General features: G+C 44.1%; 2 protein-coding genes across 4 annotated transcripts in view; both read left to right on the top strand.

Annotated features, from left to right (window-relative positions):
* Positions 1-38: 38 nt before the first annotated feature.
* Positions 39-17641, top strand: gmip (GEM interacting protein). 3 transcript variants are annotated; one of them, XM_077010016.1, is made up of 21 exons: positions 39-2436; positions 4420-4510; positions 4705-4783; positions 4859-4919; positions 8362-8493; positions 10388-10452; positions 10546-10653; positions 10907-10987; positions 11160-11321; positions 11649-11786; positions 11909-12099; positions 12904-13010; positions 13101-13154; positions 13263-13352; positions 13470-13630; positions 14043-14219; positions 14794-14931; positions 15067-15269; positions 15437-15758; positions 16725-16827; positions 17108-17641. In XM_077010016.1, exons 1-21 carry the CDS (start codon positions 2394-2396, stop codon positions 17152-17154), a joined length of 2553 nt encoding a protein of 850 aa, XP_076866131.1. In that variant the 5' UTR covers positions 39-2393; the 3' UTR covers positions 17155-17641. The 3 variants fall into 3 exon arrangements, with proteins under 3 accessions (XP_076866131.1, XP_076866133.1, XP_076866132.1); XM_077010017.1 differs by lacking the exon at positions 39-2436 and adding an exon at positions 3263-3767; XM_077010018.1 differs by lacking the exon at positions 16725-16827.
* lmx1al (LIM homeobox transcription factor 1, alpha-like) overlaps positions 17376-23566 on the top strand; it is an 18415-nt gene continuing 12224 nt past the window's right edge. Inside the window, exons 1-4 of the mRNA XM_077010021.1 lie at positions 17376-17515; positions 17552-20007; positions 22243-22328; positions 22845-23028. Of these exons, the coding sequence (XP_076866136.1) occupies positions 19964-20007; positions 22243-22328; positions 22845-23028 (314 nt within the window). The 5' untranslated portion in view covers positions 17376-17515; positions 17552-19963. The remainder of the gene's footprint in view (positions 17516-17551; positions 20008-22242; positions 22329-22844; positions 23029-23566) is intronic.

Here is a 23566-nt window from a genome sequence, read left to right as displayed (position 1 = left end):
CGCAGACTCTCGGGCTGTGGGTTCGCTTTTGTGCTCAAGTCTTTGAACCCGAATGTTTGAGTCAAAATGCCAGGTTACTATATAAACATCTCAGGCTGTAATGACACAGCGTCACGCATCAGTTCTGCAGAGTCCTCCTACTCCCATATATCCCCCTCCGGTCTCTCATCATGATTGCAGTAGCTAACAATTAAGCATAATATATTGCATATGGCATCATCGGCATGGCGACTGATTGATTACTGGGTGTACAACATGATTACATGATGCATATAAAAAGGTGGATGTATCCGTCCCTTAGAATTAAAGATAAAACAGCTCTGTTCTGAGTGTAGTTCATTCAGAATGTACTGAGAGCTGCAGTGTAAGTGGGTGGGGCTAAACCGCTTTAAAGTGGGTGTTGTGAATGTTCTGACATCAGAGAAACAGTGATTTCAAAAATGGCTGTTTTGTTAGCTTAGATTCCATCTGTGGACTTCATGGACCGGGAGAGCGGGTGGTGTGTTTTGAAACTGTAACTATATTTACATTAAGGAAGCATGACTCTTGTTTTTTTTTTGCAGTTATCAGTGGGTTGTGATGCAGGAGAGCACATGGGCTTAACTCCAGGTGTTGGGACGGAGGACAGGTTCCTTAACATTTTGTCTGGAGCACACTTCTAGGATTCCGATCTGTTTTAGAAAGCTGTTTAGACTGAGTAATCTACAATGAGTTACCCATTATTAATTACCTCTCTCAAACTGCAGTACTAATTACTTTCAGAATAAGCTAGTTATGTTACTTATTGCTTCTTTTCAAAGAAACTAAAATTGAAAATTGAAGTATGACATCCAAAAGCCCTTTAGAAAGAACATTATTAAAAGGGAGAGTCAGTCACAGTCAGAATTATTAAGACATTTAATATTTAAAGATATTTTAGTCATGGGCTTTGGTGTTGTATGCTCTCGTTCTTCTAGTTCATAACAGTGAATTGTTCAGCCTGTGGCAGAGTTTCTCTACACAGTAGATATATATTTGGACATTAATAAAGTAGATCTATCTTTGTGCAGTAACAGAGTAGATCTATCTTTGGACGGTGACACAGTAGATCTTTTTTTGTGGGTGGTAACACTGTAGATCTATCTTTGGCAGTAACACAGTAGATCTTTTTTTGTGGGTGGTCACACTGTAGATCTATCTATGGACGGTGACACAGTAGATCTTTTTTGTGGGTGGTAACACTGTAGATCTATCTTTGGCAGTAACACAGATCTTTTTTTGTGGGTGGTAACACTGTAGATCTATCTTTGGCAGTAACACAGTAGATCTTTTTTTGTGGGTGGTAACACTGTAGATCTATCTTTGGCAGTAACACAGTAGATCTTTTGGTGGTAATACAGTAGATCTACCTTTAGACAGTAACACAGTTTATATTTGTTTGGGCGGTGAAAGTAACCCCCCGCTTTCACCATGACTATATTTTACTCTAGGGCCTTTGCATGTACACATTTATACATTTGTCCATCCTTTGTTTGTCTATTGATATTTGTACATGTCAACATGCTCTTCTTAGCATCCAGATGATCGTATCCAGAAAGACCTATGTTTATCTGTATGTGTGCCACTGCTGTTCAAACCCATGACTTTGGTTTCACAAGTACCTTGCTCTATCTGCACAGAAGAGTGTGAATTACAGCTGAATTTGTGGACAGTATGTGTCGAGACATTGATTCTGTTCCTCAGACATGTAATGCACATTACAGCCAGCAGAGGGCATGGTATAGGAACATGAAATTTAAGCCTGCATGTCCCACCACAAAAATGAGTTTTGTGTTTCAGTGATGTTAGTGAAATAAAATATTTGATGCAAACATAATTTAAGCAAGCAGTAAGCAAGAAAAGTTCATTTACTGTTGCTTACGTTTATAATTACAGGCTCCATAATTAGAAGCATGTGACATGAAACAAATGGTATATCACCTCATTAATAAAGAATCCCACACAAACCATATGTAGTTCACCACAGTTTATTAATAATTGCGGAGGCCATTGCTGTAGCCAGATCCTCAACCAGCATGTCAGCACGGCGGTTCCCACTAACACCAGCGGTTTAGCACAAACGTCGGCACGAATAGGTGTGTCCTAGACTTACAGCAAGGCCCACTTCCTGTTCACGCGATGGTGAAAGAGCATTGGCCAAGCTCCACTTTAGAGGAAGCCAAGGGTTCACAGAACAGATGAGGGAGAGGAGCAGTACACCAGCCTCCTGTATGTCCGTCCGTCTCCACGTCGGTGGACCAAACGCCCAGCTGGTGCTACCAGGCACAACGACTTCTGTAAAGATTGATGGAGTAACTAACCAGAGTGTGAAGGTGCGATCTGTGTGAAGGTCTGGTTTACTGATAGAGGACTACATGGAGGAGATAACAGAGACCACACAGCTACGGCAGCCCAAGGGTGAGTTGAATCAGACAGGTGTTATGGTACAGAGATGTTAGGTTAAGGGTGAGTTGAATCAGACAGGTGTTATGGTGCAGAGATGTTAGGTTAAGGGTGAGTTGAATCAGACAGGTGTTATGGAGCAGAGATGTTAGGTTAAGGGTGAGTTGAATCAGACAGGTGTTATGGAGCAGAGATGTTAGGTTAAGGGTGAGTTGTTAAGGAGCATTTGATTTGTATCCCTCGTGTGTCTTTTGTTCCTTTTCTTCCTCTGTGTGTGTGTGTGTGTGTGTGTGTGTGTGTGTGTGTGTGTGTGTGTGTGTGTGTGTCATGCAAGCGCCCTACATCTCTGCCGGTGCATGATCAGGGTATTTCCTGTCTTATGTTGCGCTGTGACTTTGGATCCTATTTGCATCTAAGAATAGATTCCGAAATCTACTGCAAATATACTAATATTCTAATATACCAGATTCTTCTAAGCCGCTTTGTATGACTGTGAGGGGCACATGCTGTAAATTAATATAAATATATACATTACACATAACTCTTTAAAACTTTTTCTAGAGAAGATTGTTAATGCTTTATCTCAACTCTGTAGCACTATAGTACAACTACTACCACTTCTATTAATTACATAGCTTCACACTGATTAGGGCTACTCCATTTCATGCATTGGCTGATTATACATACATACATGATTATATGTATGTGTGTGTGTGTGTGTGTGTGTGTGTGTGTATATATACAAAGTTTTTAATTTTGTGTAGTACTGGTTTATATATTTTACAAACAAATCATAACAACGTATTTGCAAAAAACACATTTAGAGATCAAAATCTCTTCATGCTCTATGCTTCAAAATGACACACGCTTTCTGTGTGCTAAGATGAAATTAATAAATACCTCCCTAACTACTAAACGGGGTGAAATGTGCGGCAGGCTCTTCATCTTATAACAGTCTACCACACTATCCGGCGGACGAGACGACCAGAACATTTGATGTAGCCACCAGTGATATTTGCAGTGCAGTCAGTTGAGTGTTTTGCGTTTCCCTTTTTCGCACTGTTTGCGCACCGACCCAAATCCTGCACGTTGTGACTTGTTCCTGCAAACTTAAAAAAAAAAATTATCCTACTGTATATTTTATACTACTGTATAGTGTCTAGTCTGGATGACAGTAAATGCTGGCTTGACCTGACTCGATCTTTGCGCCACTGTGACAGCTGTGTACGGCGCTCTTAATGAAAAAAACGGCGTGACTTCTCCTGCAGTGCATCGTGTCTTAAAACTGCACGCAGGATGTGGTTGACCAAAACGGAGCAAGGCGGTGAAGTAGATGACTTTTTCAGGTGTTCCGTGCATAATAAGAGTTTCTTAGGGTTGCCAAACTCTGCACACCGTGCCCGTAGCTACAGATAACACGAGGAAGTGGCAGCAGGCTCTGCGCTGAAAGATCAGGGCGCGCGCCGGGGGGCTATGTCTGCGCGCGGAATCGGCACGATCTTTTTCTTCCTCTGTCTCAACCTCATGCTACCTTAGTGCAGCGTCTGGGCGAAATGTGCGAACTACATTTCCTGCATCTCGCAGGCCGCGCATCACATGGTGGTGTCGATGCATTTTCTCGAAGGCCGAAGGCGCGGCCTCGTGTCATCTTAGCACGCTCGACTCAAACGACACGTCCCAAACCACGGGCCTTTGCTCTTTCCCTTCCTGTATTTAGGTTTTTTGTTGTTGTTGTGGATGATTTGTGCACGAGGGAGTTGGAATGTATCTCAGCTGACAGTTGAGAGCTTTGATATGCACCTGCACTTTTTTCAGGACATCTAATTATAGAAAGTTGATGATATCGTTATAGAAAGTATTTCCCTGGCCATGTCTTCTTTGTTTTCTCACTCTCACTTGCTCCAACTCCCTCTCTCACTCTCTTGCTCTTTCACAAGTCTCTCACACTCGTTTCATTCTCTCTCTTTGTCTCTTTTCTCGTTTTCTCTCTCTCTCCAGATGATGGTGTCCAAAGCAGACACTCATCGACTAAACGCTACAGTGAGATTTTACGGGATTTTGATAACCTGGACCTCTCCTTAATGAGCGTGTATGTATACATACTATTACACATGTTGTAGACAGCTGTTGGTCTGGCCACGTTACCCAGGTTATTTTATCATAATGAAAAGCATATTATCAGTTTGGGCTGATGCATTAATGGGTATGTTTTGGTATGTACTTTTAAATCGTGTGTGTGTGTGTGTGTGTGTGTGTGTGTGTGTGTGTGTATTGCACCACCAGGTATGAAGAGGACCTGATCACAGACCCTGACACACAGTCTCTCTCAGAAACCCCTGACACGCCTCCAGATGATTTAACAGTAAAAGACTAAAATTCACACTTTTTTACACATACTGTATGTCTGAACCGTGTGAGATGGTGTGGTGCTTTTCAGGGTGAAGATGTCGGCATTTCCATCTGCCAAGACAGAGGAGGGAAAGAGGGCGGGATGTCAGGTAAACTGATGCATTTCATTAATGTAACTGACTGTGTGTGTGTGTGTGTGTGTGTGTGTGTTTGCGCACGCGCGAAAAAGAGAGAGATTCAATGTTCTTTATTAATCTGCTTACAACTTGCATACACACATCACACACAAAGATGTGCGTCACAGAGTCCATGACTGACATGTCCAGAAAGCTGTGAGCCCACAGTTATAAAGGGCCTCGATGTGAGAGAAAGGATTAGGTCACTTCTGCCCATTCAGGTTCATTAAACAACCTCCCCCTTGAGATCTAGGACTGGCCTTCTCTCTCAACCCGCTGATCTTCTCTGTGCTGCCCATATGGCGTCCTGACCATTGTGTTCTCACCTGTTCAGGGGCAGTAGAATGGCTGGTGGGGGCAGAATGTGATATAGGAGAGAGTCATCCAGCCGTTAATGACCCCCTTCTGCCCTGCTTGTTTATGTGTAATTACCCACATGGGCCAATTGCCCCTCCCGTGCTAACAGGATCAGCGCAGGATGAGTGTGGAGAGAGAAGATTAAACCCACAGGCAGTGGCAGCTCCTCCCACCAATATATATCACAGGAGAGGGAGAGAGAGGGAGACGGAGGAAGAGAGAGTGATTGAGAGAAAGGGAGAGAGAGAAACGTAGATGGTGAAGATGAGCAGCGATCTATAGAAGTATTGGCGTGTCTCAGAAATGTCACCCAGTCAAACCGAACATCGCCATCAGTTAATGAACCACGGAGTTTCACAGAGAAGGAAGGAAAGAAGAATTCAGAACAATCTGCAATTCATTACAGTCCAAGTCTTAGAACTAAACCTACGCACAGTTCGTGTAGAACCGTTCACCACTTCAGTGCTATGCCGGCGGGGATTAAGGATTACATCGCCATCCGCCACACGCAGCGCCTAAGCTACACATTAGGCCGGGCTTGGCAGCCCGTGGGGCTGTTTGTGGTTCTGCAGGGACGTAACGCGCCACCAACTGCTTGAGCAGACGGGTCGGACCCCGGTCTCACGGGAGCTGTGTAATCTGCTTCTTCGTCCCGGTCGCCTAGCCCTCAGCGCTGACCTCTGACCCCCACGCTGTGCGGTCTGACCTGCGAGAGGCCTAGCGTAGGTGATGCTGGGTTACACTCAACAGGCTCTCGGTGGCTGTAACTTATTGCTCAGTTCAGATAGGAAGTGACAGAGGAACAATAGTGGCTATTATGAGTTCATGGCAGCCCAGGTTGATCTGGTGTAAACAGGTTTGATGATAAATATCTAATCACTCACACGCAGAGGCAGGAAAGCGGAAGCGACGTACTGGCAGGGAGAGGTAGAAATGTGCAGGTGTTCCAGAGGGTCATGACTCATTTAGCAGGTAAATCTCCACATTTAAACTCATATTTACAGAATCAGAAGGTGCTGATGTCCAGAGTGGCTTACAAAAGTTTGTTGTACATTCTATAGTTTTCTTCTAAAACATTAGCTTGAGTGCAAAAGAAATCATTTTTTTTGCATATATAAGTGCATATTTAAGTGGGGAAGTGAATCTTCACTCCTCGTTTAAAGTCAAGCAGTGTCTCTGCTGTATGTGTATCCAGGAGAAGTTCGTGTCACCACTTGGGCGCCAGGACAGAGAAGAGTGTTGATGTATGTATGTGTCTTGTGTGATGGTGGTTTGAGTTGAGCAGTGCTAGAGGCTGAGAGGCAGTGTGATGCAGAGTGGGGTTTCAATTGGTGCTTACAGGTACTTGAGAGCTGGTTGAGTTTTGGTTTTGAGATTGGTTTAAATCTGAAGTAAGCTGCTACAGGGAGCCAGTGGTGGTATCACAGCTGGGAGTGACACAAGAGAACTTTGGGTGGGTGAAGATAAGCATTGTAGCTGTATGGCTTGCATGGGTCCAATGGCATAAAGAAGGAGATACCAGATCAATCTGCAGTCCAGTCTCGAGAAAAATTTAAATGTCCCATATTTTGTCAGTTGTGATTTTTTCACAGCAGTCGAAATTTGTCCTCCGCTTTTAACCCATCTGTGCAGTTAGAACACACACACACACACACACACACACACACACACACACACACACACACACTAGTGATTACTAGGGGGCTGTAGATCACACAGTGGGCAGCCCTAGCCCTAGGTCTGGGAATCGAACCCACGACCCTCCGGTCACAAGACCAGTTCCCTACCACCAGGACATGACTGCCCCCAGAAGACAAGGGACTGGACAAACGTAAGTGGTTTCAGTAGAGATAAATTATTGGATTTTCTTAATGTTGTAGAGAACCTGCACGGCAGAGTCAAAGTAGCAATATGAGGAGAGACCCATTGCTGGCCTCACTTTGTCTACATGGAATAATTATCTCCCCCCATCACTGGGCCAGGAGGTTCAGACAGGGACAGAAGACAGACAGGGTAGATATATTTGTCAGAGAGACTACGGGTGTCTGGCCTGTTATCTTAACTTGCCTCATAGTTCCTCCTGGTGAGGTGCCATCTCTGCGATCCACGCTCCCCTACGCCAGCTAGCTGAATCGCTTGTTTTGACAAGGAGATCTTGGGTTCCAAAAGATAAACCGCTTGGATTTTGTGGATCAGTTGTTTTTCAGTATGTTCTGCTAAGACCGCACTGGGAAATACAAGGGCGGAGGAATTACAGGAAGTTGAATGCAGCACGATGAGCAAACTGCACACATCTCTGCCACGCAGTGTGAGAGTGACGGGGCCCAGAACGGCGTGGGCTGGTTACAACGAACAGAAAGGAGGAAGAGGAGTGGGAGAAAGAGGTCGAGACTGAAGTTTAGAAATGACGTGGACAGATACAGAAAGAGAGAAATGAGTGGCAAAAGTAACAATGATGGATGAATGTGAGGAAGATCAGTGTGACGGGCTCCAAGCTGCTCTGAGCAACAGGTGAGGATTGGCTAGTTGGAGTGGGAGGAGTCAGGTTGTGGAAGAGGGCAGAGGTCACTGGAATCCCCCAGTCAGCTTTAAAAGCTTTAAGCACACCATTCATATAGCTGGGATTCTTCCTGACATGGGATGACTTCACGGGATCGGTGCTAGGGAGCTGTCTGAGCTGAACTAAACATTTCGCAGGACATTGAACTCTTTGTGCTGTAGACAGTGGTTCTCCTGGAACTGAAGGACAAGAGTTCTGATGATGTAAAACCCTTTTTTTGTACTAGAATGGACTGAGGTAGTTTGTGCTATTCACTAACTTGGAATTCATATTCTATTATTCCTCTTTCTTCTTCCTGATATAATTCAGTACTGGGTAATACAGTGGAAATGTGAGTAGTTGCCTCTCTCACTTAGCCCCCAGTTAACTGTCATTTTATCAGGTCATAAATGTGTAAGGTTATAACTTGCATGATATGCTACTGCGGACAGACGGCGATGATGTCCAAGTAGTGATGGTCAGGACACGGAGGGACTGACGCGCAGGTTGTGTTTCCAGCTTCGTTCCAGGAGTCTGACCTGACGCTGTGTCGTAATGAGAGCGGCGTGGAGGTCGCCCTGCAGTACTCAAAGACGTGGTCCCGCTACGCCAAGGACATCCTGACCTGGATGGAGAAGAGGATCAGCCTGGGTTAGTACGGAGAACCTCCTCACCCACACTTACACCACCATCAGCCTGGGTTAGTACGGAGAACCTCCTCACCCGCACTTACACCACCATCAGCCTGGGTCAGTACGGAGAACCTCCTCACCCGCACTTACACCACAATCAGCCTGGGTTAGTACGGAGAACCTCCTCACCCGCACTTACACCACCATCAGCCTGGGTTAGTACGGAGAACCTCCTCACCCACACTTACACCACCATCAGCCTGGGTTAGTAGTACGGAGAACCTCCTCACCCACACTTACACCACCATCAGCCTGGTTTAGTACGGAGAACCTCCTCACCCACACTTATACCACCATCAGCCTGGGTTAGTACAGAGAACCTCCTCACCCACACTTACACACCACCATCAGCCTGGGTTAGTACGGAGAACCTCCTCACCCACACTTACACCACCATCAGCCTGGGTTAGTACGGAGAACCTCCTCACCCACACTTATACCACCATCAGCCTGGGTTAGTACAAAGAACCTCCTCACCCACACTTACACACCACCATCAGCCTGGGTTAGTACGGAGAACCTCCTCACCCACACTTATACCACCATCAGCCTGGGTTAGTACGGAGAACCTCCTCACCCACACTTACACCACCATCAGCCTGGGTTAGTAGTACAGAGAACCTCCTCACCCGCACTTACACCACCATCAGCTGAAACTCAGGTCTCATCAGCCATCCTGCTGCCTGCTGGGGACCCTTACAATCATCCCTGTTCTCTCTCTCTCTCTCTCTCTCTCTCTCTCTTTCTCTCTCTCACTCACTCTCTTTCTGTGTCTCTGCATGTCAGGAGAAATCGTATAAAAAAGATATACATAACATATATTAACATATTTTATGTTATATATGGTATATAATTTATGTGTATTTAAAGCATACAAACGTGATATACATTTGCTTTCCTTAGAAGTAAAGGTTTAGGAGCTACTTAACATAAATGATAGGCACTATCATAAAACAAAAAAAGGCACTGGGGTCAATATATGCTTTTATCTATAACCAACATATATTAACACATTATTACATTTGATTATTATAGAACCTTAACATATGTGACTCAGTGCGTCTAGTTTGCAGGAACAAGATTAGTAGAACAAGACCTTCTCTGGAAGTTCTTGTATTTTAATTATAGACTTTTGATACGCCTCCTAGAAAAAGATTTGATGACCTCATTTACAGATCTTAAGAGCATGCACTTCTCGTCTGAACAGGATAGGAACTAACGTTATGGGTGTCAGCCTTCACTGTGCCACCTAGTGGATAAATATTAACACTACAATTAACATATGCAGACACAAGTATAAAACTGAAGTGGGTCCTCCTTAAATATACTTAGTGGGAACTCTTCAAAATCAACTTCCAAGTCTTTTCCAACATGAAACATTGTGCTTCACCAGTCAGTGGCATTTAGTATTGTACAACTGTACTTTACAGTACAGAAAACAGCACAGTACTTTACAGAACAGTAAAGCCCATTAGCCTGATGTAAAGTCTACCTGTACCAATGGAGCTACGTGCCAAAGGACTCTGTCACATTATATTGATATTTACAGAAAAATTCCACTTAACTCCAGTCAGTTCTGGAGTTACAAAATACTATTACAAAATACCATTTTCACAGAAGGTGCCTTTATTTTCTAAGAAGCCTATTCAGATGCATTGATTTGATCGATTGTAAATATTAATGTGGGATAAGATGAACTTTACTTACTTTACTTACTTTACTTTACTGCATCATTTAATTTCTGCATTTTTCATTTTGAGGAAGATGAAACAAAGAGTGCCGTTTCCTCATTATGTTCATTACACAGTGTATTCATCACATCCCCACATGATCTGATATGAATTTCTCTGTAGAGCAAGAATTTGCCAAGAATGTCATTAAGGCAGCAGACACGGCGAAGGCCTGCATTGCTCAGCAGGTTTGTTAGCGTACACGCGTGTCACACGCAAACACTCCCATCAACAGCATGTGCTGTCAGGAACCTTCAGTGATCCGCTGCTCTTGCGTGTAGGAACTGATGCCCCTGCATGATATTTACACAATGGCCCTTGAACACGACCTTAAGAGCAGCACTGCGGCCAGACAGGCCATGGAGCAGGTGTCCAATCGCTGTTATCAGGTACTTGAGCCAGCCACCTTTCCCGTCAGCAAACAGCGCCACCCTCTGGTCGGTTTTGAGGAGTGCAAGCAGCACTGCTCACAGATCGTGCCATAGCATACCACTGCTTTTGTAAGTTCGACTGCAGCTAAGGCAGTGTTTCTTCAAAACTTGATTAGGGTATTTTGGCTTGGATATAAATAATAGGTTCATATTGATTGTGTAGCTAGTTTGTAATGTTATTTACTTATGTTATTTACTGCTGTTCTCTAAGGCCTTGTCTGCCAAGAGATGTGAGGTTGACAAGTGGCGTCGGCAGTTCAAGGATCAATGGACAAAAGAGCAGAAGAAAATGGTCAGTACAGTGTGTGTGTGTGTGTGTGTGTGTGTGTGTGTGTGTGTGTGTGTGTGTGTAAGATCCCAAACATGTGGCATCACTGAGGATTTGCTATGGTTTTCTCATGTTAATATGACATTTTTTGGTGTGTGTGTGTGTGTGTGTGTGTGTGTGTGTGTGTGTGTGTTAGAACGACGCACTGGCGGCGATGAAGCGTGCTCGTCAGCAGTACAACCAGCGCTGTGAGGAGCTGGAGAAGGCCAAGGCCGTGACCTCCAAAGGCGTGGACGAGGTGGGCGGCTCCAAGACTTTAGACAAGAGAAGGAAGTCCCGCGACGAAGCACAGACAAAGGTACGAGCTTCTCAGGATCCCCGAGTCTCTTTGCTTGAAGATCTGTCCAGCGACCCATCCCAGACACCCACAGCACACACCGCAGTGTGCGGCCCCATACATACTCCAGACACTAAACCCCTGCACTCAACCCTTCAGGGCTTTATAATTAGTAAGTTGAGCAAGGAAAACTAAAGGGCAGGAATCTCCAAGATCTCCAGGACCTCCAGGATCTCCAGAACTGCCACTGGGAAGGCCCTGGTCCGTTCTGGAGGTTCACAGGAGTGTGTATAGTGCACAAAGCCTTTAGTGAAACGACGTACACTGAGACGTTCCTCTCTCGGGCAGGTTGTGGAGGCGGAAGATCTGTACAGGCAGTGTGTGGGCAATGCCAACACCCAACAGGAGGCGCTGGAGCGTTCGAAGGAGTCCATCATCTCGCACAATCGCAAGCTCATCTGCCAAGCAGATACAGTGCTGAAAGAGGTCCCATCCCCTTGTACACGCAGCCAAAATATATGGCCTTTGAAAAGAGTACTAGTGGAATATGAGTGCTGTGTTCGACCGCTGGGCTCCGAAGCACATTTAACTTCCTGTCTCCACCGTAGGTGATGGTGAACATGTTCTTCTACCAGAGGCAGCAGACGGAGGTGGTCCCTCAGGGCTACCACGCCCTGGAGCTGACGTGCAGACCGTATCAGCCTGGCGAGCTCTATCTGTCCTACGTCCAAAAGAACTGCCTGTCCGAGCGGCCCGTCCCAAAGTTCAACTTCCAAGAGTTCGTCCCACCTTGCAAGAGGTGAGGCTGGGAGTGTGGATTTTTTAATGTGGAAGCTGACTGGTTAAAGTGTTCTGCATCTAGCGAATGGCATTTTTGAAAGAAAGATGGTTGTTCTCGTTCTGGGTTGGAATCAGTCAGCATGCAGAGACAACTGGGCTGGTCATGTTTACTTTGGTTTGGCTGTAAATGGATAAACTAACCACACCAGTCATTCATATGTAAATTTGTGATTATACTCCGAGTGGTGCTATAATGGCTTTCACCCTTTCATTGTGAGTTTGCTGGTTTGGGCACTGGTGATGCCACAGCCGTCCATGGCCAGGAGCCCAAGGGAGTAGAGGATGGATGGTCTCCCTCTGTGACAGCAGCCAATTGTTGACGTCCGTGTGCTTGAGCTTGCCCATGAGGGTGGTTAACGGTTACCCCCAAGTTTGCTCAGCTGCCCCGTGTTGTGAAAATATGTGGTGCTTGGCTTTCATCATGGAGGAAGCCAGCCTGAATATGCTTGCCTGAACCCCCACAGTTGGTTGTGGTTGTATTAGAGGGCAAAGCTAGCTGACGTATTGGTGAGAATTGGCATAATGACTAAAACTTGCAGAAAAATGTAGAAAAAAAGAGTGTGGGGATGTGGTTAGGTGCTTGTGGTTTACAATGTAACCATGTGAGGGACACCTCAACCAGTCAGTTGATTTGATTGCCAACAGGCAAAGGTCATGGCCAAACGCTTCTAACAGCGACACCTAGGAAATTACGAGGGTGTGAATCTTAGCCAAACGTGACCGATCCATTGAAGTGAGCTGCTACTGACCCTGCTTTCCGCAGGACGCCCCCTATGGGCCGGCGTAAAGCGAGCAACTCCCTGATGGCCCTGCACGACGCGTTCTACTTGCCAGAAGACTCGAGGCACAGCAGCAGCGCGAGTGACGGACGTACGGCACCACCGTTCTTTCTCCTAGTTGTTTCTGTTGTGTTGTAGGGGTTGTATGTGACTGGTCACGTGTGACATTTATATTGAACAGGGCGCAGTGACAGTGAGAGTATGGGAGGGAGCTTCGAGTCTCTTTCGAGTCCAGGTGAGACATTGCATTCAAACTAATTAACTAATCAGAATAATTAACATGGCGAACATTGCTCAGCGTAGAGTGGTTTGAGTGGTTTGAGTGGTTTTGTCTTTGTTGAAGCCCATGTGAGTCGTAGGCTGCCCAACACCGCTTCCACTGGGACCATCTCCTCCGATGACCTGGATGAGAGAGACATGGTGGCTGAAGCTGGTAATTCAGGACACATAAACACACACACACACACACACACTCGTACACACACACACACACACCCAGAACACACATCCGCTGGCGTCGCCTGCTATGACCGTTTCCCCTCCCACGCAGAATGCTGTGATCCCCTGAACGACAGCTACGGGGCCGATACCAAAACACGGAGCACCAGCCGCGCTGCACTCACCCACCGGCTGAAGAAGATGAAGAGCAAGATGGCCAAGTGCAAACAGTGCGACAACTTCATCATAGGCAGCGGCATCGAGTGTGAGGAGGTGAGCCGGGACGAAAGTGGGTACAGGAGATACACAGGATACTTTACTCTGCTACGGTTACTGTTACTTTACTACCATACTTTGTTACTGACTTTTATTAGAATTTACAAGTTGTAAACATCTAATATCGTGGGTTTTTTCAGAATTTTATGTGTCCTAAGCCATCGAAGGGCTTCACTAAGAGCTCTTGATATCACAATAATCTTAATAAGGAGGTTGCTGACCTGTGAATCCAGTCGTTGTTGGTCTGACCTGTGTATCCAGTCCCTACTGGGCTGACCTATGAACCCCAGTCCCAGTTGGGCTGACCTGTCTCCCCAGTCCCTAATGGGTTGACCTGTCTCCGCAGTCCCTGATGGCCTGACCTGTGTCCCCAGTGCTTTGTGGGCTAACCCGTCTGTCCTGTCCTCAGTGCGGCCTGGCACTCCACAGGAAATGCCTTGACCTGTGCCAGACGGAGTGTGAGAATCGTAGAGGGAATTTGTTCGGCGTGGAATTTTCCCAGCTGCCCCGAGAGCAGGCACATGACATTCCGTTCATCGTCCAGGTCTGCACCAGAGAGATCGAGACCCGAGCGCTCACTGTCCAGGTATACACACTGAACACTGTCCATGTATACACGCTCAACACTGTCCAGGTATACACACTGAACACTGTCCATGTATACACGCTCAACACTGTCCAGGTATACACACTGAACACTGTCCAGGTATACACACTGAACAATGTCCATGTATACACACTGAACACTGTCCAGGTATACACACTGAACACTGTCCAGGTATACACACTGAACAATGTCCATGTATACACACTGAACACTGTCCAGGTATACACACTGAACACTGTCCATGTATACACGCTCAACACTGTCCAGGTATACACACTGAACACTGTCCAGGTATACACACTGAACAATGTCCATGTATACACACTGAACACTGTCCAGGTATACACACTGAACACTGTCCAGGTATACACACTGAACAATGTCCATGTATACACACTGAACACTGTCCAGGTATACACACTGAACACTGTCCAGGTATACACACTGAACACTGTCCAGGTATAGATACTGAACACTGTGCAGGTGTAGACACTGAACACTATCTATAAAGCCATGTAACGCTCTCTCTCTCCCTCTGCTCTCACTTTCATAGGGTGTTTATCGGGTCAGTGGGTCCAAACCTCGAATACTGAAGTTGTGCTATACCTTTGAGACTCAGAAAGACCAGGTTGACCTTTCTGACGTCTCACCTCATGACATCACCTCCCTTCTCAAGCACTTTTTCAAAGAGGTACGTCACATATGTTACATGGAACCTTCTGCTCCCCTCCGAGATTTGACGGGGAGTTAAACTGTCAAAACAACTGAAGGCAATATGTATCAATTACCAAATCAATCAAGTGTCTTCCTCCGTCCTTGTCTGTAGCTTCCAGAGCCGTTGCTGACCTTTGACCTTTACAGCGATTTCATCAGCGTGGGCAAAGTGATTCAGCGGCTCAGTGAGAAGGAACATACGCTGGACAGTGGTCAGATAACAGAGGAGGTGTTAGACACCCTCAAACAGGTTCTGAAACGTCTTCCCCCCTGCAACTACAGCACACTAAGGCATATGATGGCCCACCTGCACAGGTAACACACACCTTCTACACCTCGGAGATCTGAATTAAAAACAAGTTACAGACTTACTAAATCTGAATTACTAGAGGTAGTTTCTTCTTTATGATGCCAGCATTCTTATTTAAACTTGTGTGATGAGGTATTTTCTGATCAAAGCTGCGTTACCCTCACTTTCTCAGGATATCTGAGTGCTTTGAAGAGAATAAGATGTCTCCCGGGAATCTGGGTATAGTGTTTGGCCCCACTCTCCTGCGCCCCCTAGTGTCAGGAGGCGTTTCCATGATCGCGCTCTTAGAAAGCAGCTACCAGGCCCTGCTGGTGGAGTTCATGATCTCACACCAGGAACAAATCTTCGGGCCTGCACCACATCCTGGCACACCTCCACCTGTACCCACCACTCCCCTCCCAGACACCCCACCCAAGGCCCCATGTCGCTCCCACGAACCTGGCACGACCAGACAAGGCGAACCTTTGACCAAGGAACGCCCCCGCTCCCTGGAGGTAGGAAATGCATCTTGGAGGTTTCGTGCTCTTAACCTCCTTCCAAAGCTCGTCTTAAGCCAGGCCACTGCACGTACCTCAGTTTGCTTCGCACATGTTCCCTTGAAATATCCCTCATTCAGATTAGAGAGCATGAGCAATGTTTTGAGATTAAAATAGTGTGATGGGTCACGTTAACCCAGTCTGGGTAATGGAGCTCTTGTTTGTCAATTCCACCCCCACCCTTCCTACCTGTTGCTTAAAAATACTGGCACACCCAGCAGTAAACCCAGAGGGATCACATGCTTAATCTGTCAGGATTACTACGCTTGCCCGTGTGCTTTTGCTGCTTTCGCTGCTGCTACCACAGACTGCGCTGGGCTCTGACCATGCCAGCACTGGGCACTCTGAATGGGGGAGGAGTTTTCAAACTCCTCCCTCATTAGTGCAGTGCCACAGCACTGGACTGTTCAGTGTTTTCACTGCCCTGCTCTGATAATTATCTGGTAGCCTGTGCCAGATGTGTGCAGAGGCAACATTTCACTGTGCTGTGGACTTCTAGAAAAGCCTTCCACAGTCCTGTGGGCTTCTAGAACACAAGTCTGGGATACAAGGTTTAGGGAAGAGGCTCGTAGATACTAACATTTTAATGCCCACATAATAACTTGTTATTAACAGCTCATGTTAAAGGCTGTTTAAGCACAGAAAATTAATATTATAACACGAACTAATAAAATGTTCATGTTTTCTCAGAAATGTATAATTCCATTTCTGATAATGTCTTAATATGTCCCAAGTAGGAAATTTGCTTAATGCATTTCATATTAATTATTGGTGAGTCACATAGTCTTGGAAATGGGAACTTTTACATCAGTTCCTTCATATAATTTCCCCTTACTTAGTTCTCTGCACCAATACAGCAATAATGGCTCTGTAGCCAAAGCACTTATGTTCAGAAACTGTATCGTTTTAACATCATTTTAACAGAGTCACACATTCAAGAGAGATTCGAGCGAGGGTTATATTTCTGACAAGTCATCATCCAATGAGGCAATGGACCAGCTGAGCCCTGAAGCCAGTGAGAAGGAAGGTAGGAGAGGACTGTTTTTGGAAGCCAGTTGTGTTTATTGTTCAGGAGCTCAGTAGTAAAATTGCAGCCAACGTCTTGCCCAAAGCTTTTTGCCCATGTTTCATTCTCCATTGTCTATGCTCCGTGTTCCACATTCTATTCCATGTTCCGTTCTCCATTGTCTATGGTCTGTGTTCTGTGTTCCACATTCTATTCCATGTTATACAATCCATGTTTTGGGTGGTTGCCTATAGTATTCAATTTTTTAAACATTTTGTCTGATTCTCTCTCTCTCCCTCAGTCCTGGCTATGACCACTGTAGTGCCAGCTCCACAAGGTTCTTCTTGACTGAAGGACTCGAGTTGAGGAGTCAACCTGGCCTACAGCACCAGAGGTGTTCCATTCCAACATAATCGATTCACACAGTTGGCTCCCAGCCAGCAGGGGGCAAGCTTACCTCTGAACCTGGGGCAGGGCTCCTGCAAGCCAATCCACATAGCAGCTGTAGCTCCTGCCTAGAGACAAGCTCTCTCTTCCAGACAGCCAAGCAAATAACAACGCCAGACTCTGCCGGTCTATCAGAACACGCCCCCATTACTCCGACCCATGAATCTGGGTGAGGGACATGATTGGTTGACCTCCTTGTCAGGGTGGAGAGGGGAAACCACTTGGTTTACCAGAACAGCAACCAATCCAACAACATACCCAGGTGGCAAAAGGGGCAGGTGATGATTCCCCTTGTCAGGAGTCACTTATTGGAAGAAAAGACCACCCAGAAGATTCCTTCAGGCCTGAGATTGAAGATTATGCCCCACTTATATGACTGACAGGAACAGAACTCAGGTGGCCACATTGCTGGTTGAGCTCCTACTCATTCCCACTGACCGGATTATGATGCAGACCACTGACCGGATTATGATGCAGTCCATTGACTGGATTATGATGTAGTCCACTGACCGGATTATGATGCAGTCCACTGACTGGATTATGATGCAGTCCACTGACTGGATTATGATGCAGTCCACTGACCGGATTATGATGCAGTCCACTGACTGGATTATGATGCAGTCCACTGACTGGATTATGATGTAGTCCACTGACTGGATTATGATGCAGTCCACTGACTGGATTATGATGCAGTCCACTGACTGGATTATTGAACTACTCACTAGGAGGTGGTTGTTCATAAACTGTGCACATGTGTGAAATAATGTGTCATTTACACATAAACATGCAGTGTTTCTCTTGAGGCTTAGTTGGTATAAATTATTTTGCATAAATTGCAACATATCATTTTTGTACACAACTACAAATTACACAATTTTATGCACAAATTTAGCTTAGTGTTTAGTATTTAGCAGACGCTAATCATTCACTTTGTGCTTGTGGTTTTTTGAGATTGTGAAAATTTGTTCCTGAGGGGAACTGAAGTATATTATAATCTTGCAAAGTGAGTTTGTCCAGCAAACTTAATGGTTTTGTAATTGTTTTCCAGAGAATGAACTAACATGATGCTTTCTTTTGATTTAAGGTTAGAATTAGATTACAGTGTGCTGAGATTGTTTTATCTTACAAAATTTGCTATTTCATTTCATAGTTGATTTATGAAATTGTCCTGATGTACAACAAAGTAAATATTTAAATATTCTTCACTGCTGGAGAAAAACATTACTCATAGTAAATTAATAATCATTTCTTAAAAAAAAAAAAGATTTTGCAATAAAGCAAATAATATTTTCTAATAATTGAAGTTATTTAATAACCTATTTCTAATGATTGAAGCAATCTAATAATCTATTTCTAAAAATACTGTAATTAAGAAACTTTAAATGCAGGCAATGTTAAGTGTTACAGGAAAAAACTATTTTTACCAGGGAAAGCCCAAGAAAAAGAAGACCTACGGTCTTACCACAAGAGGGCAGATGTGACGTGTCACGCTACCGAAAAATGTCTGGAAAGAGTGAGGACGCTCGAGCCCCGTTTGTTACAAATGTCCATTCAGTGTTGTGGGCATAAAGTCTCGCAGATATCAATAAAACAAGACAGCTGATCAGGGATGACATGGGACTGCAGTAATCTGAACTGAGCTGTTGAATCTTAAGACCCCAAACTGGATTTTTCAAAACTGCCTTTCAGTGCCAAGCAAGCTCCGACTTCAGCATCAGAACGCAGTGTAAACACACGTGCACGCTCTCTCTGTAGCAGCCGCAGTGTCGCCCTGTTAGTGTTGGCTTTTCAAATCTTATGTCAGCTTCTCATGTTCAGCAAAACATTGCACAGTTCATTGGGTCACTGGTTTTTTTGGGCTTTAAACGAATGATCATGGATTTAGGTGACCACCAGATCTTTTTTCTCTTCAGGGTTGATGAGTCTCTGTCACGGCTGTCCGCTCTGACTGTTGTGGGTTGTGTTGGTATGGCCGTGTCAACATGGCACAACAGGACAAAGATGGCCATTTTATGTCGCTGCCTCCTGATGCGGCAGAAATTAAGTTCACAGTGCAATTACTGTTACTCTATTACTCTATACTATAAAAAGCTCTATTACTCTTGCATACTATAGCAATTTCATTTGCAATATCTATCTATCTATCTATCTATCTATCTATCTATCTATCTATCTATCTATCTATCTATCTATCTATCTATCTATCTATCTATCTATCATATAGACAAAATCTATATGTCATACTTGTAAATGACATAATAAGTGGTGAAGCCCACCAGTGGCTTTGAAATAAACAACTGGAGTATATATTGATTTTAATACGGTGTCTACTAGCAACAATCCCATGATATGTTTCCTGGTCAGGTCACCAGCAGATGAGACGGAGACATTTTGTCCCAGTAGGATCACCGACTAATATCGAGAGAGGGAGAGAGAGAGAGAGAGGGAGAGAGAGAGGTGTACATTTATTTCTTCTGTGCCTATCTTCCCTCTGACTCCCCCCCCCCTCTCTCTCTCCCCTCCCACCGTGGCATTGTGCGGCTGAAGTCTGCGGTTCACTCAACGATTTCAGAACGACGATAACACGTACGACTGGAGATTAGAATAAATTCGGCGATGTTTTGGTGTTCCCGCGTACAGTCCGGAATTTAATAACATCATCGATATTTGGCACCATCGATACGAGTCAACGCATTCAACGGTTTTTTTGATGTTACCTACAGAAATCTCGGGAGGAGTGTGTTTCACCGTAAGGTACGTCCCGTGTCCCCTGGAGTGTCGACAGGTAGTTACATTTCTGTACTGTTCTGGAGCACTTTGCCATTTAGTTAGCCTTTAGATATTTCCATAAGGATTATAAAATATCATCTGATTTTAAAATGGCATATTTGTTCTTGCAATTTAAAAACTTTGATTGTAATATTTGTTTACACATTTGTTGTATGGTTCCGTTCATTACGTGTATGCGCAGAACATCAAACCAACATTTTCAATGCATTTGAAAATTCCTGCCTTTTTTATTGTAAAAGGTTAATAAATAAGTGGTTTTATTCTTTATGACCATTAAACGAACATTATTCTTAGTCAGTCCATTAAACGAAACGAATCGAACGGCTGCAGAAAAGAAAACTCGTGATATGGTTTAATTTACAGCTGAAATTAACTTGCAAAGCAAGGCAGCATTTGAACTTTGCTCAGTTGCATTTTGAAAAAAAAAATTAGGTTAACTGTTTTACAGATGAATTCAGTAGTTTGGTCTTGTCTCCTTTCTGAAACTGGCGCGTGGCCATCTCGTGCTTCTTTTACTTACAGCGGGAAGAGCGCAGAGGAAAGACGCGACCCGGCCAGAACCAAAGTATCTCAATTCTGCCGGTAGTCATTTGCTACTACGTTTAATAATAGATTTAACCACAGTTCATTCATTTTGCTCCACACGTTTTACAGAAGCCCGTTTTAAATAAATATATGCACGGCAGTAAAATCAGCATAAGCAAACGGAGACGTAAACTGGAAGACAAAGTGTTCCAATACACAACCAGAATCACTACTTCAGTTTCCACTGTCATTTTTTATTCTCGTAATATCACTGTCAAACAGCAGCTGTACGGCAATCCATATGATACCCTCACCTTAGAGGCTATAGATAAATGAATTCGCTTGTCATATATATATATATATTGTTTTTTCACATGCACTCGTGACCATTTCATATTCAGACTTTTCGTGATCCACTGATTACAGTCTAGGCTAGGCCTATATCAGATCGCAGTGAGAGAAGTTAATTTATTAACCAACGGCGACAGAAGATTTTTTTTCTTCAGTCATATTAATATGATTACTCTTTATATTAAAAAATTATTATGATTCAACAAATTATATCTGAGAAACCACTGGACAGCTTATAAAAAAAGTGAAAAAAATATTGAGCATCAATAAATATTTCTAAATATTTCTGATTCGATTATCCAATAATTGTTTTATTTGATGATAATTGAACTAAATCTTTTTAATTATTTAATTCAAATATACACCTTTCGAAGTAATTTTTTTATTTTCAATCTAAGATTAAAAAACAAAAGACATAATAATAATCAAATAAAAATTATTATGGCAGTTCTGTGACATTAATTTACAAATACAATAATTTACATTGCATTTTATATAAAAGAGGTATAGAATTATTAAGGCTACACCTTTATTCTTCTTTGTGTCTTTTTCTTGTGCTGATAGAATACAGCTGAAAATTCCTTAAACGACTTTTATTATTTCCGTGACAGTGTCTCGTATATTTAACAAAATTCTTGTATGCAATTAAAGGTTAATATTACGCAATATTCACACGCTTATTTTACCTGATGAGTAAGGAACGCCATAATCTTTTAGGCTTTTATTCTGTCATAGGACCACAAGGATATATATGTAATCGTAGTCATAGGTCTGGAATATAATGTGTTAGTTACTGATTTACAGTCATTATATGAACTTCTGCTCCTCTCCAATATTGACTTTACAGATGAAACGGCTCGCAAAATAATGTTAGATTTCATATAATCTTTTTATATATTGGATGTTGACATTACATATTAAATTACATTGCATACATATTTATATTTGCTTTCGACTGGTCATTTGCCTTATATCAACTGCTGTATTGTAGGTGTTAAACCAGGCGTGTTCTTGACACTCTCTCTCTCTCTCTCTCTCTCTCTCTCTCATATATATATATATATATATATATATATATATATATATAGAGAGAGAGAGAGAGAGAGAGAGAGAGAGAGAGAGAGATGCAATTTGTTTTTATATATCGTTATCCGAAAGCGCGCGCAATCTATCGATTGCAGGCCTTTTTTGTTTGTCTTAAAGTTGCTACTTGAACTTGTACTTGAATATGCCGCCATATTGCTTATTACAACTCTTCGCTTAATGTGAAACTCGAATAATGAGCTCCTTTTGGTTGTTTTCTTTTTGTTTGTTTGTTTTCAGCCAGCACTCGAAAGGAGGAAAGAACGGGATGAAAACAGAAGAAAACCAGTCATGTCTTCAGCAAGCACCCTCAACCACACCTTTTGGTAAGAACGTGACCGCTTCAGAAATTATCCAACAGAATTCACATCCGATTCAACGCTGAAGAGGTATTCGACGTGACGTTTTGATTTATACGCCGTTTATTTTATCGTCTTTAACCTTAATGTTAAGTTCGTTTTTTTTCACGAGATCAGAAGCATTCCAAAATCGTTAGTACAACCCCATTTTATTTTGGAACACTGTACCTTTAGGAGGTCAGAAATGTAACATTTGTTCACACCCATTTAGACTTATTTAGATTTAGACTAAATGCAACGTATTACTGTATTTGTTATTATGATCTATTATATTTGATGCTGAGGCTTCATGTATTGATGAATTCAATTAGCAGCATGGTGTATGCCAAATTTCTTTAAAATGTCCCAAAAAGCTTCAAGGATGCAATTTGTTTACTATTAGTTCTTTCCTTAAAATGGCCATCATTTCCTCTTTACCAGTCTCTGTGTGTGTGTGTGTGTGTGTGTGTGTGTGTGTGTGTGTGTGTGTGTGTGTTTCCTCAGAGCATGCGGGCGGAGGTGAGGTGTGTGCCGGCTGCGAGTCGCCCATTGCCGACCGGTTCCTCCTGCGTGTGAACGAGCAGTCGTGGCACGAGACGTGCGTGAAGTGTGCCGTGTGTCTGAGCACGCTCAGTGGGACGTGCTACTGCCGTGACCGTCTGCTCTACTGCAAGCACGACTACGAGAAGTAAGACGGCACTGCACCTCACGGGGGCCAAAGCGCCGGGGCCCTTCTGGGTCCGCACTGAGGCCAGAGTAGTGGCGGCTCTGACGGGCATCCGGCTCGCGGGCACGGCCTTCGCCTTTATTCACCCCGCATTTCCCAGGCACAAATCTTACATGTGGAATTTGAAGTCCACAGGGAAGAGATTATCGACACTTCTAACACACTCTGGCTGTCATTTCAATGCCATGTTCAAGGTGCTTAGTAATGGGTTGTACGTCTGCACTGGTGGGTTCTGGTCGTGATCAGAGCAGACCCAGCAGGCGCCCTAACCCGCAGTGTCATCATGGCGGGTTTAGGGCGGACCGCTGAAGCCCAACGTGCCAGGTTGCTCTCGCAGTTGCGAAACATGTCTGACGGCACCGGGCAGTAGCTCCCTCTCCCCATCTGATATCTGGAGTAGTCTGAAGAGGAAGAGAGAAAGGATGAGAGAGAGAGAGAGAGAGAGAGAGAGAGAGAGAGAGAGAGAGAGACTGAAAGTAGACTGAAGGGAAAACAGGGA

This window comes from Brachyhypopomus gauderio, chromosome 6, assembly GCF_052324685.1.
Source record: "Brachyhypopomus gauderio isolate BG-103 chromosome 6, BGAUD_0.2, whole genome shotgun sequence".
Classification (NCBI taxonomy): Eukaryota; Metazoa; Chordata; class Actinopteri; order Gymnotiformes; family Hypopomidae; genus Brachyhypopomus; species Brachyhypopomus gauderio.
This window is presented reverse-complemented; position numbering and strand designations above follow the sequence as displayed.